The 17,404-nt window shown below is 35.5% G+C and overlaps 1 protein-coding gene across 1 annotated transcript in view; it reads left to right on the forward strand.

Moving 5' to 3' along the window:
- PJA2 (praja ring finger ubiquitin ligase 2) overlaps nucleotides 1-17,404 on the forward strand; it is a 71,304-nt gene that overhangs the window by 43,127 nt on the left and 10,773 nt on the right. Inside the window, exons 6-7 of the mRNA XM_032403877.1 lie at nucleotides 4,155-4,340; nucleotides 9,600-9,711. Coding sequence (XP_032259768.1) covers nucleotides 4,155-4,340; nucleotides 9,600-9,711 — 298 coding nt within the window. The remainder of the gene's footprint in view (nucleotides 1-4,154; nucleotides 4,341-9,599; nucleotides 9,712-17,404) is intronic.

The following is a 17,404-nucleotide window of genomic DNA, read 5'->3' on the forward strand; positions in this document are numbered from 1 at the left end:
TACCATTGATTTTATAAGCTGTAATTCTTTTTGAAGTTTTTTTGATTTTTATTTTGAATTTCACTTACTCTCCTTTGTACTTTAATTCCAAAATAGGGATTTGAAATCTTAAAAAATTTGCTCTACAATTAGAATTATTAAAAATGAGCTTATCCCTCAAGCTTAGCAACTACTTAACATGTGTCTTGACTTATAAAATGAAAACCAGTTAATTAAATACCAGTTAATTAGGAATGCTTATTATGTTGTCCAGGATTTTATGAAGTTTCTTATAATATAGATTATTTCATGAAAGCCTCAGCCCTTTAAAATGTTGGCACTAACCCAAAGGTTGAAATTTTGTGCTGCAAATAATGGATACTCAAATTGCTGATCAGTTAGCTAAAAGAAACCACTCAGAATATAAAATCAGAGTAGTTAGTATTTTAGAGGTTTTATTTGACTTGTCTGACTTTCATTTTCTTCATTTCTCAGAAAATTCTATGATGCATGGTTATATAATAGCATATTCTAAAACTTTTTAATGAAAATTTCTTTAAAATATTCCATATTGGCTTATTAATATATCTTGATAATTTTAATATTGCTATTCACGTGTTATTAAATTTAGTTTCTTTTATTGAAGAATGGGGATCTTTAATCATATATCATAAAGGGAACATCAGTCTGTCTATCTGAAGATTTGAGTTAAAGCAGAGCCTGTAGTCAAGAGATTTGATGATGCTGATGGTCTTCTAGGATTTTCACTGGGAGTAGGTTGTGGAGGTACATTTTGAAGCATTTTCCGCTTCCCCTCGTGGCAGCAGCATTCATTTCCTCCATGCTGTGCTGGAAGTGCTCAAAAGGAAAGGACAACTTGGCAATTTCCCTTCCCAGTTGAAATACCTGGGACTTCAGTGGTGGTTGTGGTAGGCACAGGCTTCCACATCTTCCATCTACTGGAATCCTTTTTTAGAATTGACCATTTGGACACATGATTAGATAATATGTCTTTTTAAATCTCATAAATTACTGTGTAACATGATAATGGCATTTTATTAATTTTTGAATTACCAAAATGAAGAAAGGACATTGAAGGTCTAAATTTTTGTGAATATGTTACATATGGTATGTCTGGCATGTGTGTAAATGTGTAGGTATAAGGAGAGAGAGAGAAGACTGAGATACTGCTTTAAATATTTTCAGGGTTTCTGAAGCATTTAAACTTACCTTATATGCTTACATTCCCATGAGGATATTTGTTTTGTTAGCTCACAATATGAAAGATACTTTTGACCCTGTTGTTCAGAATCTTTTTTTCTTCTTTTTTTTTGTAAAGAGCAAAATTCCTTTTGTTACAATATCAAGCCAACTCTGGCCCAGCACAGTGCCACTCTTCTAGCCTGGTAAATTATGTGTTAAATGGTATGAAATGATGTGAACTTTAGGTAATTAATTGAAAGTGTATACCATATACTACTTATTTTCTATTTCTATGACTATATTATTATGAGTAATTAAAGACAGAATCAAATGTTAAAGCAAAATATGTAGCCAAGAATTCCTTATATAAAGAGTATTAATGATGTGTTATAAATTATTTATATTCAGAATAATTTATTTTAGTTTTATTCTTTGAATTAAAAAAACATATTTATTTCTTATACTGAATCATTTTCACCAGTATATCTAAGTTTTATGTTCTAAATCTGAGTACAGAGTACTGAGTCATTTTGATGTGTGTATAATAGGAAAAAGAAAAGCATTTCTTATAGGAGTACATTAGAAATAACAAAAATTTCCAAGGGCTATTCCAGGCTTAATCCCCAAATTATTTGTTTTTTAAGATTGTTTTTCAAGGATTTATTGTTAACATTTGCAACACAAATAGAAAGAGTACCTATTGAGTGCTAAGCACTTATTGCAAAGGGGTGAAGCTACAATGATGAGAGACAGCACTATATGCCTTTGGAAAGCTCCCAGTCTGGGAGGAGACAGGTGAGTCACCAGAAAGGTTATAAAACAGTATGGTGAGTGCTTTCATAAAGATATAAGCAAAGAACTGTTGCTTAGGAATTTTTGATCTTGTATTTTAAATCCATTTTGGGTTTTGTTTTTCATTGGACCTAATTATGATGCATGAAAAGAAAATATCCGCTATCTTTATATATTAGATATTAAACCTTCAACAAATTAAGCGTGTTTTGTTATGCTAATTTCTCTGATTTTATTAGACGATATTAGATACTGAATCTTATAAACCTGTTATTTTTGAAGTGTTGCTTAGGATCTGAGATTAAAGAAACATTTATGGGTTTAGGTGTATAAAGAGATACTATTTCTGTGTCTTTAAAATGTGTTGATTCTTATATGTGGGCATCATCTACATCTCTTTCATAAATGTTTTTATCCCCAAGGTTAAATTTGCATATTAGAATGAATAGAATTCTGATTAGAAGTGCTCTTGAAATATATGTTATTGCATAATATTTTTTCTTCTTAAAATCCAAACTAAAATTCATCTTTGTCAGAGCTATGCTCTAATAATTAACCTCCTTTTGATATACTAAACAGTATTTTCTGTTAAATAAAATAAATATAAATAAGAAAATTCTACCAGTATAATTCTCTTAGTTATAAATTCATAAAGTACCTTTGGTTCAGTCATTGCAGCCTTGATTTAGTTGCTCATGTATTATAATTAATTCTTCTTAGTTTGATCTTTGTGTCCATACTTCTGGTGTTTTGACTTTTCTTTAATGTGTAAGTTGTGTAATTTAATAGTCTTGTCTGTGGCTTCTAGGTTTTACATCATACTTACAATGACACTGAGATTTTTGTAAAAATTTCTCTCATGATTCTCCCAGTACTTTTATTGTTTTAGAAGTGGTGGTGGGGTGCACATGCATTTTTAAAATGTAGACTTGGAATTTGTTAATGGGTAAATAACGACATAGAAATTTAACCTCCTTCCCTCTAGGTGAATACTCAGTTGTCCTAATATCATTTACTGAATAATTCTTTTTTCTGTTGTTTTGAAATGCTGCTTTTTTCTTTTCCTTGTTTGTCTGTCCCTGTTTCTGTGAGCTTATTTTTAGTAGGAGAAAGACTAACATTAAACAAGAAAATGATAAGTAGAAATAAGTAGAAGTAAGTTCTATAATGAAAATAAGCAGAGTTATGTGGTGACTGGACAGCTACTTAAAATGAGTGGTTAAGATAGGCCTTTCTGAGGAGCTGACACTGACTTTGACCTGAATATCAAGGAGAGGGAATAGCTGTGCAAAAATCTGGTGAAAGAACATTTCAAGTAGAGGAAATGGCCCCAAGGTGGAAATGCTCTCCATGTGTTCCAAAGGTAGAAGGAATAATAGGAATAAGGGGAAGAGTGGTGAGAGGTAACAGTTGGAGAAGGCGGCCAAGGAGAAAGCATGTATGGTGTAGGGATTTGTCAGCCAGGCTGAAGAATTTGGACTTTAACTGTGAAGGGAAACTACTCAAGAGCAGTGTTTATTTTATTTTATTTTATTTTATTTATTTATTTGAGAGCGTACATGACCAGAAGTGAGGATGTGGGGGTGTGGGGAGGGGGAGAGAGAGAGAATCTTAAGCAGGTTCCACGAGGAGCCCAATGTGGGGCTCAGTCTCACAATCCTGAGATCTTGACCTGAGATGAAATCAACAGTCAGACACTTAACTGACTAAGCCGTGCAGGCACCCTCAAGAGCAGTGTTTAAAAATTAAAATTGTCTGGAATGAATTTTTCTTATTTTTCTTCTGCACGAAGAGGAAATGTAGAACATAGGTAATTTGTATGTCAAATAAATAGGTCCTTATGGAGGGCACTGGGTGTTATACACAAACAATGAATCATGGAACACTACATCAAAAACTAATGATGTGATGTATGGTGACTAACATAACATAATAAAATAAAATAAAAATAGGTCCTTATGTAATTGGGAGCCATTTCTACATACATATGACCTTATAGCAAATTTGCTTACCTTTTAAATAACTTTATAGTTAAAGAGATCAGACTTTTAGAATCATATAAGTACCAGGAGTTTAGAACTCAGTAATCTATTTGCACTAAATAGAACTCTTTTTAGAGAATAATTTTGTGATGTGTTTTAAAATAATATTTTTTTCTTCCCTTAAAATGTTTGTATTAGGGAACAGACATCCTTGGAAGAGGGAGAAATTCCTTGGTTACAGTACAATGAAGTCAATGAAAGCAGCAGTGATGAGGGAAATGAGCCTGCCAATGAATTTGCACAGCCAGAAGCTTTCATGCTGGATGGTAACAATAACCTTGAGGATGACTCCAGTGTGAGTGAAGACTTGGATGTGGACTGGAGGTATGTAACACAGTGTTATTACCATGGTTAATTGTTCATTGAATAGAATTTGTTCATGATTCTAAATTTTGAAAACTGTATCTCGGATCTCTCAGAAGTGTTCTCATTTGCCCATCTGTCAGTCTTCCTCTTCAGAGCTCATTCTGGATGCCACTTCCTACATAGATTCCCTCCTACTTACTCCAGGCAGTGACCTCTTTTCCTCTTTGACCTTTGGCTCTCTTGAAGCCCACCTTATATCCTAGTTATTTATAAACTCATGGTTTGAGGTTTCCAACTTTTAATTTAGCTATATATGCTAAATATAGCCCTTCATATAATCTTTCAAAAAAAAAAAAGAGTCCTTAATAAATCTACTTGAAGAATTTCAAAACCTGTGATTAAATCAGAAGAATCATAAGAATATAGTTATCCTTCTCTGAATGCAAAATACAGAAAATATAATTGTATCTTCCCAGAAATGCTGACAGTATTCAGTTTACTTTATGCTGACAAAGAATAATGAATTTCAAATAAAAGAAGCCTATAAATTAAGTGGATTATAGAATTGTTATGTCTCATGATATAATGGTCAGAATTTAATTGTTTTGGTTTATAGTTAGATTTATCTTTCAAATGTGTAGCAGACCTCCGGAAGCAGCTAGTTAACTGAGATGTAGAGAGGATATACGGTCCAACTGATCTCTTCTTGTTACTTTTTCTGGAGAAAATATGGCTTGGTACTATTTGTTTCTATATCTACACAGATGTATTTTTAAGAATTTGTTTTGTTTTTCTCTAGTTAAAATTCCATTACAGAAAATTTAGAAGAATAAAGATAAGAAAAACTTATTCATATCCCCTGATAACTGCAGATTTCTGGAACTTATGTTTTTGAGTTCTCCTTTGTATCTTCTCTGTCTCTTTCTGTGTGTGTAGCTACTTCTTTGTGCTTCTCCACATTGTTCCAGATATGAAACTCAGCATCTCCTTGAAATCCTCCTTACCGTTTCCTATTCTCACTTCCCAAGGGGAAAAAAGTTGTATGTGCAAAGCAGACTTTAAATTGACCATTTTGTGGAAGTAGGAAGTGGTGTTTCATCACAGCCACACAAACAGTCTGTAATTCCATCTTAAACATTGCTGGCTCCAAAACCCATGTTCTGGTTTCCCAAACTTTTTGGAAAAGCAGTGGCTCCCCTGGTCCTGGTCTTGCTGATCTTGGTGCTCCTATCTCTTCTCTCCTCTCTCTGTCTGCCTGTTACCCTCTTTCTGAACTCCTTGTTAAGCTGCTGTCTTCTGTCTCCATTATGCAAAGTCATTCCTCATAATGCTCAGCAGATGACAGAATTGTCGATTTAGTTAGCATCATCTGTGCATGTTGGGAGGCAGTTATGGTTTAATATGAAGAAATATTTTCTTTTGCACATTTTCAAAATTTTATGAAAATAATTTTTTACAGCTCCATTATGTAGATGCTCTAGTCTGTAGTTGCACTAAAATTTAATTGATCATTTCCCCACTGAAATAGTGCAGTGAACCTTTCTGCTCATATAACTTGTTCTGTACTTCAGGTTATGTCCTTAGGGCGTTTAATAGAGGTGACATTACTGAGATAAGTGGTATTTATTAAGATCTTGATATATATTTCTAAATAACTTTCAAAAAAGGTTGTACCACATAAAAATTTGAAATAATTGTGGTCTTTCTTGAATATAATTTTTAAACTTGAAAACTTTATTTTTGGTTCTAATTCATTGATGATGTCTCTGGACATGGCTGTTGTGTTAAGATTTTAGAGATGTTGCTGATTGTTCCCAAATTTGGGAAGCGTCAAAGTAGTTGTTTTTTTTTAATACGGAAAGCATTTTAGCATTGATCTTTAAGACAGAATTTTGAAGGTTACTATTTTGAATTTTCTGTAGATACGGCATCATCTCATTATTTGCTTATGTGGTACTATATTAATTTATGTGGCAGTCGCTACAGGTTGATAAAGTAAAAATATGATTTGATTTTCAGATTAAAATAACGTCATTTTGACAGCTAAAAAGCCATGGCAAACAGCAGCAATTCTTATCTCTAAAGCCAAAATTTAACATACTTTTTTTGTTGTTTCACCACAACTTAAAAAAAGTTGAAGCTTTTTGATTCTTTATTTTAGTTTAAAAGAAAACAAAAAATTATCTATCAAAGTTTATTTATTTGTTTTGATGATGTCACAGAAGTGTTGTAGAATACCCGGAGAGTATTTTATAAACTAGTGTCGTGGGAGTTGATTTTGGATTTAGACAAATCCCAACTGTACCATTTATTTATTTTTGGGTAAGTACTTGACCTCTCTATTTTCCTGTAAGAAACTGGGGTTATAATTATTAACCTAATATGATTGTGGGAAATTAATTCCCTGTGGATATGACCATGAATTTTTTAAACAAGTTTGAAATTACTTCAAACGTACAGAAAAGTGGCAAAAATAATACAAAGAATTTTCATATATTCTTCACTAATATTTCCTAGATGTTAACAATTACCACATTTGTATTATCATTCTCTCTTTCCTTTCTTTTTCTTTATTTATGGTATTTTTTTTCCCCACCATTTATGAGTAAGTTGCAAACAAGGTGCCTCTTTACCCGTAGTCTAGAATGAAGTCCTGAAGAACAAGAACATTTTCTTATATAAGAAAGTAAAATCTTCAAAATCAGGAAGTTAACACTGATAACAATACTATTCTCTAATCTACAGACATTATTCAAATGTCTATAGTTGTCCTACTAATGAATGCCATTAGAGAATTTTTTTCTAGTCCAACTGAGACCACTCATTGTTCTTGCTTAACATGTTTCTTTAATCACTTTTAATCTGGAACATTTCCTCAGTTTTTGTCTTTCATAACCTTGGCATTTTTGAAAAGTATAGGCCATTTATTTTGTAGAATGTCTCTTAGTTTAGATTTGATGTTATGATTAGATTCAAGTTACAGATTTTCAGCAGGAACACATAGAAATGATATTTTGTTTTTCTTAGTTCATATCAGAAGGCGCGTAATGCCAAATTGTCCCATTACTGGTGATTTTAATTCTGATCAATTGGTTAAGGTGTTATCTTTCAGATTTCTTCACTATACAGTTGCCATATTTTTAGACAAATAATAAGCATCTAGTGGGAAAATACTTTGAGACTATGTAAATAACCTGTTTCTTCTCAAACTATCAAACTTCCATCTACTAGTTTTATTATCATTAGTGATTTTTTTGTCTGAAACACATTACCATGGTGATTGCCAGATGGATGATATTAGAATTTTTAATATTAGCTGGTTATTTTGCAGTGACCAAATTTACAAGCAGATACTCTGCTTTGAATGTCTAGCTTAGTTTAGTCTAGAGAAGAAAAGAATAGGAGATGGTTGACTCTAACCATTTGAAGTTTTGTGGACATAGTTTGTGTTGCTTCAGCAGGCAGAACTAGAGCACTTACTTCACATAAGTCAGACTTCTGACAGGGCTCTTCCACACTGGCAGGTACCATCCCAGAAAGCAGTGTCTCTTCCACATGGAGGAACTGGTTCTGTTTCTTGAATGCCTGCTCTGGTGCCATCTCTGTGCCAGGCATGTGTAGGCATCATGCATCGACTCATTTAAGTTTTTTTTTTTTTTTTTAAAGATTTTATTTATTCATTTGAGACACAGAGATACGGGGAGAGAGAGAGAGCATGAGCAGGGGGAGACAGAGGGAGAGGGAGAAGCAGGCTCCCTGCTGAGCAGAAAGCCCGATGCGGGGCTCGATCCCAGGACCCTGGAATCATGACCTGAGCCGAAGGCAGACGCCTAACCATCTGAGCCACCCAAGTGCCCCTAATTTGTTTTATAGATGAAGAAACAGAGTAACAGTTAAATACATTTTTCACATTGTTTAACTATGACTCGGTTAAATGTGGAGTTAAATCCCTGTTTTATGACTCCGGGGCTCTTCCTCTTTGCACTGTATCTCACTGCTAGGTGAAGGAGTTCTAGTGTTGCAAGGGAGGTTGGATTCACTAATTTGTAGTTTAAATTTTAATTTTAAAATCTGTGGTTATATGAGAATGTTCCTTTGTACTATGTGGTGTCTGCTAATTGTTACATACTACTGAGCTTTAATCTTCCTAAGAATACTTTTGTATATTTTGGCAATAGATTTGTAATTTTAATGATAGCACAAAAGTTGACTTCAAAATTGTTTTGAGCTAGTTTGTATAACCGGATGTTCCTGACTGTACTCGACTTCTCATAGGAACACAATTCAACAGAAATTTGCCTTTAGTTAGACAAAATAAGCTCAGTTTTGGAGATACTGGTTTTGAGGTGGTGAGAGTTAATCGAGGTAAAGTGCCCCACAGAAAACTAAAAACCTACAGGTCAAGAGCTGAAGAATGTTTGGAATTAGGTGGAGGTTTAGGAATTAACTTACAGAGAGGATAACTGAGGAAATGGACTTGAATATAATTTCCAAGGAGGCAAGATTAGAAAGAAGAGGACTGAGGACATACTATGGTTTCCAAATTTTGAAGTATGTGGTTATTTCCAAGACTAGAGGAAAATGAGGAATCTATGGCTGTCTAGGGGTGGAGGAAGGAGATTAGGACAGAATAAAACTTATTTTCTTCAAGGGGATTACAGTCCTTTAGTAAAAAAAATAATAATAATAAAAATGAACACTTAAGAGCTAAATATTTTTCAATCTGAATAATGATGGAGGAGGCCTACTTCTCAAGAGAATAGAAAGACTTGAGAAAATAAAATATTTTTAGGGCCTAAGTAATTAAGCAGTACAAAAGGTGAGAGAAGAAAAAGAGGCTTTGACTAATGGTAGAATTGAAATAAATGCAGTAATTGTCTTTACCATGTTCTCATGTAAATTTGGGTTGGCACTCAAACGAACAGAAGGGGAAATATATGGGAAAGAATTAGGAGGGAAAAAGTACTACCTTTATCCCAGCCCTAAGTAATCCCGAGTTAGAACTAGAATCATAAGAATTTTCCTATGAATGTGTCGTGAGTATGGCAGCTTCCTGGGCGAGGTAGTAGTATCCTAACTATGCTTAGTATTTCACTTTTCTGTTGTGTCCTTCCTGCCCCTCACCACACAAAATTTATATTAAAATATTTTATCATTAAAATATTTAACATTTTCTGCTTGTACTGTGTTTATTGGTTTATTGGTAATTGCTAATATAATTATGTCTTCATAAAGATTTCCCAAATCATGGTTGTTGTGTTTTTTTTTTTTCCTCAGCCTGTTTGACGGCTTTGCAGATGGACTAGGAGTTGCTGAAGCGATTTCTTATGTGGATCCTCAGTTCCTCACCTACATGGCACTGGAAGAACGCTTAGCCCAGGCTATGGAGGTATTTTAGTGACTCTCTCTAATGCCCATATATATAAGTTGGTTATATATATGGTTACTTTAAAATGCAAAATTATAAAAATTAAAGGTTTTTTTTAACTGCTTTTAAGAAGAGTGAATAATTTTTCATCAATAACATTGACTGAATAGTGATTGCCACTAGTATATGTATATAAATTATTCTAGACGTTCTGCCAATTTGCCTAGAATTTGCAGTATTTCCTAGTTAGTGTGGAATAGAAAATCTTTTGCTTACATTTAGAAAATGCACTTTTCCTTTATTGAATTATCTGGGTCTGTAAATCTGAGTATTTTTTATATACACACACAGGTGTATTTATGAAATGAAATTGAAGATCTCTAAGGATATATTACAAATCACTTTTCTTTTTTTTTTGTCCTCATGGCTTCTAAATACTACCTTGCTGCTTAACGAAGTTAGACATTTTACTCCCATTATCTCCATATACATAATACTTTTGAATAAGTGTGGCACGAAGTTTTGTCTCGCCTTCTTTTCCTTATTTGACTAAAACACAAGTGCTTACTTGTATTTGCCTAAGGTCAGAAGTCCAAACTTTTCATGTTTGGGAACATCCACTGCACTAGTGGATTTCATTATTAGACGTCTTTTCTTGAAGTTATATTTCTTTTTTTTTTTTTTTTTTTAAAGATTTTATTTATTTATTTGACAGAGAGAGACACAGTGAGAGAGGGAACACAAGCAGGGGGAGTGGGAGAGGGAGAAGCAGGCTTCCCGCTATGCAGGGAGCCCGATGCGGGGCTCGATCCCAGGACCCTGGGATCATGACCTGAGCCGAAGGCAGACACTTAACGACTGAGCCACCCAGGCGCCCCTCTTGAAGTTATATTTCTGAAATGATTTCCAAAGTAGAAAAATAACTGAATGAGTCAAAAGTAAGAGAACAAAAATGAATGAGAGAACTTTCAGGGACATTATAACAGCATTTTATCTTGAAATTTTCTGGGTTAGAAAGTCCAGTTTAGATTCATAAATTAGACAGTAGGTAGGTAGGTAGGTAGAACGACCTATCTGTCTACACATACACACACTTAAGGTAGCTTTGCTTTGACATCACTTTTTTTACATGTGTGTAATCTTCCATGGAGAACTTTGATCAGTTATATGCTTTGTTTGGTGTATCTTTTTTTTAAAGTAACCATAGCAGCAATACTGTATACTAGGAGAAAAGTCAGAAAGAACATCATAAGACAATACACTCCTTGCCTTACTAAATTCCGACACATGAAATAGTGACACAGTGTGATAGCTTGTATCAGACATATAATATATAAAGATGAAGGATCACTAACTTCCTTGAGTTCAATTAAATTTTAAGTGACCACAATGGAATATATACATCCTAGAGTCTGGTTTCACAGTGCTTACACAGTTTTTCCCATTAGTATGCTAGTGGTTTATGATCTCCTACAGTATAGAGATATCTTTAAAAAGAAATTTTGAGAATTAAAATAGAAGTTTCATTATTTGTTACCAGTAGGAAATGTGACATTTGATTGGCTTCTAGCAGAAAGATTGGTCGGGTGGGTGGGGTATGTCATACTGTGTAAAGGCACTAGCAGAGTGGGCAAAACTTAGAGTCCCCGCAGTGTTGGCTGCTGCTCTTCGGGAACCCAGTGACAGGTCATTCTGACCCATCTATCCTCCTGCATCTAACTAATGGGCTGCTAAGTGTCTCCTTTCACTACAGCTTAGCAGCTTCCTCAGATTTAGTGCTCTGCTTTATTTTATTTGAATTCAGTTAACAATCGGTACAGTTCCATCTTCTTATCACTCTCTAGAAATCTACTTTTCTGTGCTAGTATTCAGTTATTCAATCATTTTGAAAAATGAAGCTGAAATAATTTATAATATTTAACAACGTTCTTTAAATGAAACAAAAACAACTAATAAGACAAACTGTATGCTTTTGTTTGTTTTTTTCTCAAGCAGCCTGATCTCTTTGCAGCACTGGTTGTTTTCATTTCTATTATTTTCCTAATACCAGACTGATCTGTTTTTCCAGATAGAGGCTTTTGGTGAAAATATTGACAATAAACATTTGCCTCATATCTTGTTTCAAATTTGAATACGAACAGGACAAAATATTTAAGATCTTTAACTGTTTGATACAATGATAATAAAGCTTTTTACTCCGAACCAGTTTTGAAAAAAATACTTCCCTTTGCACATTTATGTTGACATCTAAAATTTTTTAGCATAAACCCTAAACAATATTGTTTACCCTGTCATACCTCTTTGCAATAAAAACATGTTCAAGAATTTAAATATAGGGGCGCCTGGGTGGCTCAGATGGTTAAGCGTCTGCCTTCAGCTCAGGTCATGATCCTGGGGTCCTGGGATCGAGCCCCACATCGGGCTCCTGGCTCAGCAAAGAGCCTGCTTCTCCCTCTCCCTCTGCCTCTCTCCCTGCTCATGCTCTCTCTCTCTCTCTCTGTATTTCTGTATCTCAAATGAATAAATAAAAATCTTAAAAAAAAAAAAGAATTTAAATATAAAAAAATTGACTTAGAGTTAAAATTGTTTGTAGCATCCAGTTAATAAAAACAAATTTATAAATGTTGATAAATATTGAAACATAAAGTAAAATTTGACCAGAAATGTATTTCTTAATGAGATAGAGGGAGACTTTTTTCCTTCCTTATTATGTTTATGAGTGAATTCTGTTTATTCCTAAAATGAGATATAGCTCAACATCAATTTTGTTTTTCATCTTTATGAATGTAAGCTTGAGAAACCTTGTTCACATAATAAATTGATGGGGATGGAAGGAGTTTACCATAGCAATGTCACTTAGTTTTTCTGAGATATTTGCCAAAATCACATCAACTTGACAGATTGTCTAGATCCTCCAATTTTTTTTGAAAGCAGATGACTGGAACCTATCTACAAAAATGTTACTCAGTCATTACTTCAGTTTGACCCCAGTATTTCAGATTGTCCCTTTGATTGGGTAAGAAGTATGCTTTTATTTATAAAGTGAGGAAAAGGTTAATATAAAAAGGAATATGGTAACTGAGAACCAGCATGGTACTTTGATGCAGGTACATTTTTAGGCAGATCAGTTTGAGGAAAGGTTATAAAAGAAAGTTAACTGGATTGAAATTGAGTCTCTTAAGACTCTCCTTGCCCATGGACCTCTGGAAAGTCTTTACACACTTACAGAGCACCTCATATACACTGGGTTATCGGCTTTAGGAAAGTAGTACATGAGGTAAGAGCATGCGCTTTTGAGTTAGATAGATTCATTTAGGCTCTGTGACCTTGTACCGTTCATTTAACCTCCATAAGTTTCAGGTCCTTATCTACAAATTGGGAATAATAAAATTCACCTTATGGATCATTGTGACATTATGTTAAAGCACTTAGTAAAATAGCTGGTGCAGTGTAAGCTCTCAATAAATGGCTGTATTGAAAGATCAGATCAGTCAAACAGGTGGTAATCATCTAGCAAATCTGGTTCAGTGATATTCAAAATCAGTATTAAATCACTTGTTATAAATCTTCATTCTTCCAAAGCTAAATTTTGTTTTATTCTTTAAAAACTAAATTTTGTACTGACAAAAGATTATGCTACTTTAAACCTAAGTATATTCCAGTTGTGCTATTTAGTCCATCTTGTTGTCTTTCTAACACTTGGACTAACTTATGAAAATATACTGCCTGAGGTATAGATAGATTTTTGTATTTTTATGGATTTTCATAGCAGTGTTTTTAAATCAGTCTCTCTTACTCTTGTTGCTTATAAGTGACTCCAGATCACCTTAAGTATTTGTCAGTACCAAGCCAATAAATTATTTTTACATATGTGAAATTCCAGGTATGTATTAGCACTGCAAATGTGCAGATAATCATCAGAAAGGAATAATGAACCTATTGAGACAAACATGTATCAAAGCGTAAGTATCCTACCAAAAATGGAACTTGCTATAAATAGTATCCCCCCCCTTTTTTTAATATGTGGTATTAGATGAATTCTTACAGTCTGTCTTGAGACTGTACACAGGGAATTGGAGGAGATTCGTGATTATAGTTATATGAGGAAGAAGGGACAAGTAATAGGCTATTACTTTACATTTTCTGTTTCCTGATGGGAAAGTTTAAAGAATTGTTAACTATAATTGGGGGATTAGAGTAACAAGGATTTACTTAGTAAGGAATAAAGATATTTCTAAAGAATATAGAAAAAGCACATATAAGGAATGGCCACCACATGTCAGGCTCAGATCGCCTAAGAAAGAATCCCCACTCCACTCCAGGGCTGGGATTCACACTTTGATGGAGACGGCACAGCTGTGGCTTGCTGAGTGGCAGAGAAGTCACTGTAGTGCTGCACTGGCAGAACTTGCTGGAAATCAGCCCTGGGGTGCTGCCGGGGAAAGTTATTTATAGGGAGATGTCTAACTGGAAGCACTGTGCTGCAGAATTGTCCAGGGTGGATGCTGGGGGAAGCTGCTGGCCACCGAGCGCTGCTGGCAGCATGCATTACAAGAGCTAGATGCTGGAGAAGCTGTGGGTATTGCAGAAGTCTGCTGCTGGAGAAAACCACGCATGCCATGGAAGCCTATGTCAAGCAGGCACACTGGGATGAGAAGCAAAGCCGTTTTCCTTCTGCAGTGTCTCTGCAGCGTCTTCGATGAACAAAGTTTAATTAACGTTGTGACAGCTATCAGAGGAAAATACTTAAATAGCCCAAATCCATTCTCACAGAGCTGGCAAAAACAGTGAATTTGGATTTGAGGAGCAGTAATTGATAACTGGAGAACCATATACACCTGTATATGGGAACTGGATCCCATATACACCTTTCTACACACATTTGAACTCCCTTCAACAGCAATGCGACTATTCCACCTAATGAGATATAGCTATTCTTAAAATGAAGTTTTCACCCTTTCTCAAGAATGAGCAGATGAACAGACTCCCAAGGGTCATTATATCCATCACTAAATATTAATTACTCTACAAATTCAGTCAGGCACACTGAATATTCTCTTACATAAAGATTAAATTGTAAAGTTAACCGCTATATGAAATAAAAATGGGAAGGAGAGAGAAGAAGAAAATGGTTAGCAGATACAAGTAAACACATAACAAGCAGAAAATATGCAAAACCTACTAGTCCTTGTTTTTATATTTGGTCACAGGCTATAATTGATAGCTGTGGTTTCCTTCTTCGGGAACCCATTCCATGTTTTCTTGCCTTCGGCAAGAATCTCAGCTGGTTAGGATTCTTTACTTGGTGGAGTGACCCGAACCTACATTCCTGAAGAGTATGTGTTCTCAGTCATCCTGCCCTTTTTTTTGGATATTGTCATTTTCTGATAACTTCACTGTTGGGCATAGATGTAATACGAGATGTACACTCCAAGCGAGATTATCACAGGATTCTCAAGTTGAGGAAAGCTGGTCTGTGGAGGGTACGTAGAAGCGCTATTGAAAAAAGGAGGCTCTGAGTGACTTGGGAATTCAAAATAGTCTGTTTCCTCTGAGTCCAACCAGATGTTCCCATTTTAAGTATCAGAATCCTGATTGAACCAATCAGTGACACAACTTTTGAGAAACTTGACAAGACAGAATTAAACTCTCCTTTTCATTCAGCAGTTCACACAATTATATTTTGTGTTTGATTTTCAGAGATAAGATGTTCTAGGGCTATCATGGAAACTGTGGTTCTTATACAGTACCTGGCTCTGAGAGTTAATGGGCCCGGGTTTGTCTTTTTACCTTCGGATGTGAGCAGGGGCACTCTAAAGGATCCCATCCCACATTAGATTTTATAGTCGTCATTATTGCCATAAGGTCAAGTGCGGCAGGCACCTGGGCTCCCAAGACACATGTATTACTTTGCACTTCATTGCAATGGATCGCAGTGGTAGTTTGATTGTGATTAATGTGATTATTTGTAATCAGGCTTTGGATTGATAACATTCCATTCCTGTTGGCCAGGAGCAGGAATAGCAGCTTTACGGAATAATCTTAGGACTGAGGTAGAGCACACACACCCCACCCCAACCTCCGCCCCGGGCTGAGATCCAGACTGTTGGGGAGGGCACAGCCATGGCTCTTGGAGAAGTGCTTGTGCGACTCTGCTGGCAGTACTTGCTGGAAATCTGCCCTCTGGAGTGCTAGAGAAACTGTTTATAGGGAGGTGACTAACTGGAAGCACACCGCTGCAAAGCCACCCAAGATAGGTGCCAGGGGAAGCTGCTGGCTACCTTACACTGCATTGGTCGGGCTCTGGAGAAATGGCATGTGCTTTTGGAGCCAGGCGCTGGAGAAGCCACTCACACTAGAGGAGCCTCGTGCTGGAGAAGTCATCTGTGATGCAGAAGCCCACGATAGGGAACCCTTAACAATGCTACTAGGGCCTGGCCAGCAAGCCCACTAGAACCAAGAAGCAAAGTCCTTCTGTGAGAGCTCTCTAGAGCCCTCTACTGACAAAACCTAAGGTCATGCTGGCCAACAAGAGAAAAATATTCAAAAGGCCCAGATCTGTTTTAACAGAACAGAAATGAAAGGTGAATTTGGAGCTATGAGTCAGTAATTCCTTTTCTGGCACACCGTTTTTCTTTTTGCAGTCTCTGCAAATTCAGAGTCAAATTAGTGTTCAGTATTATTAACTATATTTACTAAGTCTTATGATGAACCTTTTTTGCTTTCTCCTTTTTTAGTTCTGACTTTGCTTAGGCCTTGGCCCTAGCCTCTATTGTAAGTCATCTCAAATCCTTTTTGGAAAGACAGAATTCATTGTGAGATTATCTGGGCTAAATCCTGAAGAGTATACCAAAGGTTACGTCTGCCATCCAAGAGAGGGCAATGTTAACCGTCAGGCAGAATCCTCCTCCTACATGGGAGGCCCAGTTTGCTTTTTATTGTGGTAACATACACATAATGTAAAATTTATCCCTCTAACCATTATTGAGTGTACAGTTAAGTAGCGTTAAGTACATAGTAAACAGTAACTCCCTACTCCCTCCTCTCCCCAACCCATGGCAACCACCATTCTACTTTACGTCTCTGTGAGTTTTACTACTTTAGGTACCTCATTTAAGTGGAATCATACTGTATTTATCCTTCTGTGACTAGTTCATTTCACTTAGCGAATGCTTTAGAGGTTCATCTGTATTGTGGCATGTGTCAGAATTTCCTTTTGAAAGCTGAATAATATTTCATTGTATGTATATACCACATTTTTCTCAGCTTTATTGAGGTATAAGTGACATATAACATTGTGTAAGTTTAAGGTATACAGAGTGTTGGTTTGATACACTTACATAGAGCAAAATGATTATCACTTTGGGTTAGTTAACACCTCCATCACCTCACATAATTTCCATTTCTTTCTTGTGGTAAGAACATTTAAGACTTTTACTCTCAGAAACTTTCAGGTATATAATATAGTATTGTTAATTATATCATCATGTTATACATTAGATCCCCAGAATTTATTCGTCTTATAACTGGAAGTGTGTACCCTTTGGCCACCATCTCCCCGCTTCCCCTACTCCTCACCATTCTGCTCTGTTTCTGTGCGTTCAGGTTTTTCAGATTCCACATGTAAGTTACGTGATACGGTACTTAGGTTCTCTGTCTGACTTACTTCACTTAGGATTTTTTTTTTCCTTTCTTACGGCTGAATAATATTCCA

This window comes from Phoca vitulina, unplaced genomic scaffold (assembly GCF_004348235.1).
Source record: "Phoca vitulina isolate PV1807 unplaced genomic scaffold, GSC_HSeal_1.0 scaffold6, whole genome shotgun sequence".
Lineage (NCBI taxonomy): Eukaryota > Metazoa > Chordata > Mammalia > Carnivora > Phocidae > Phoca > Phoca vitulina.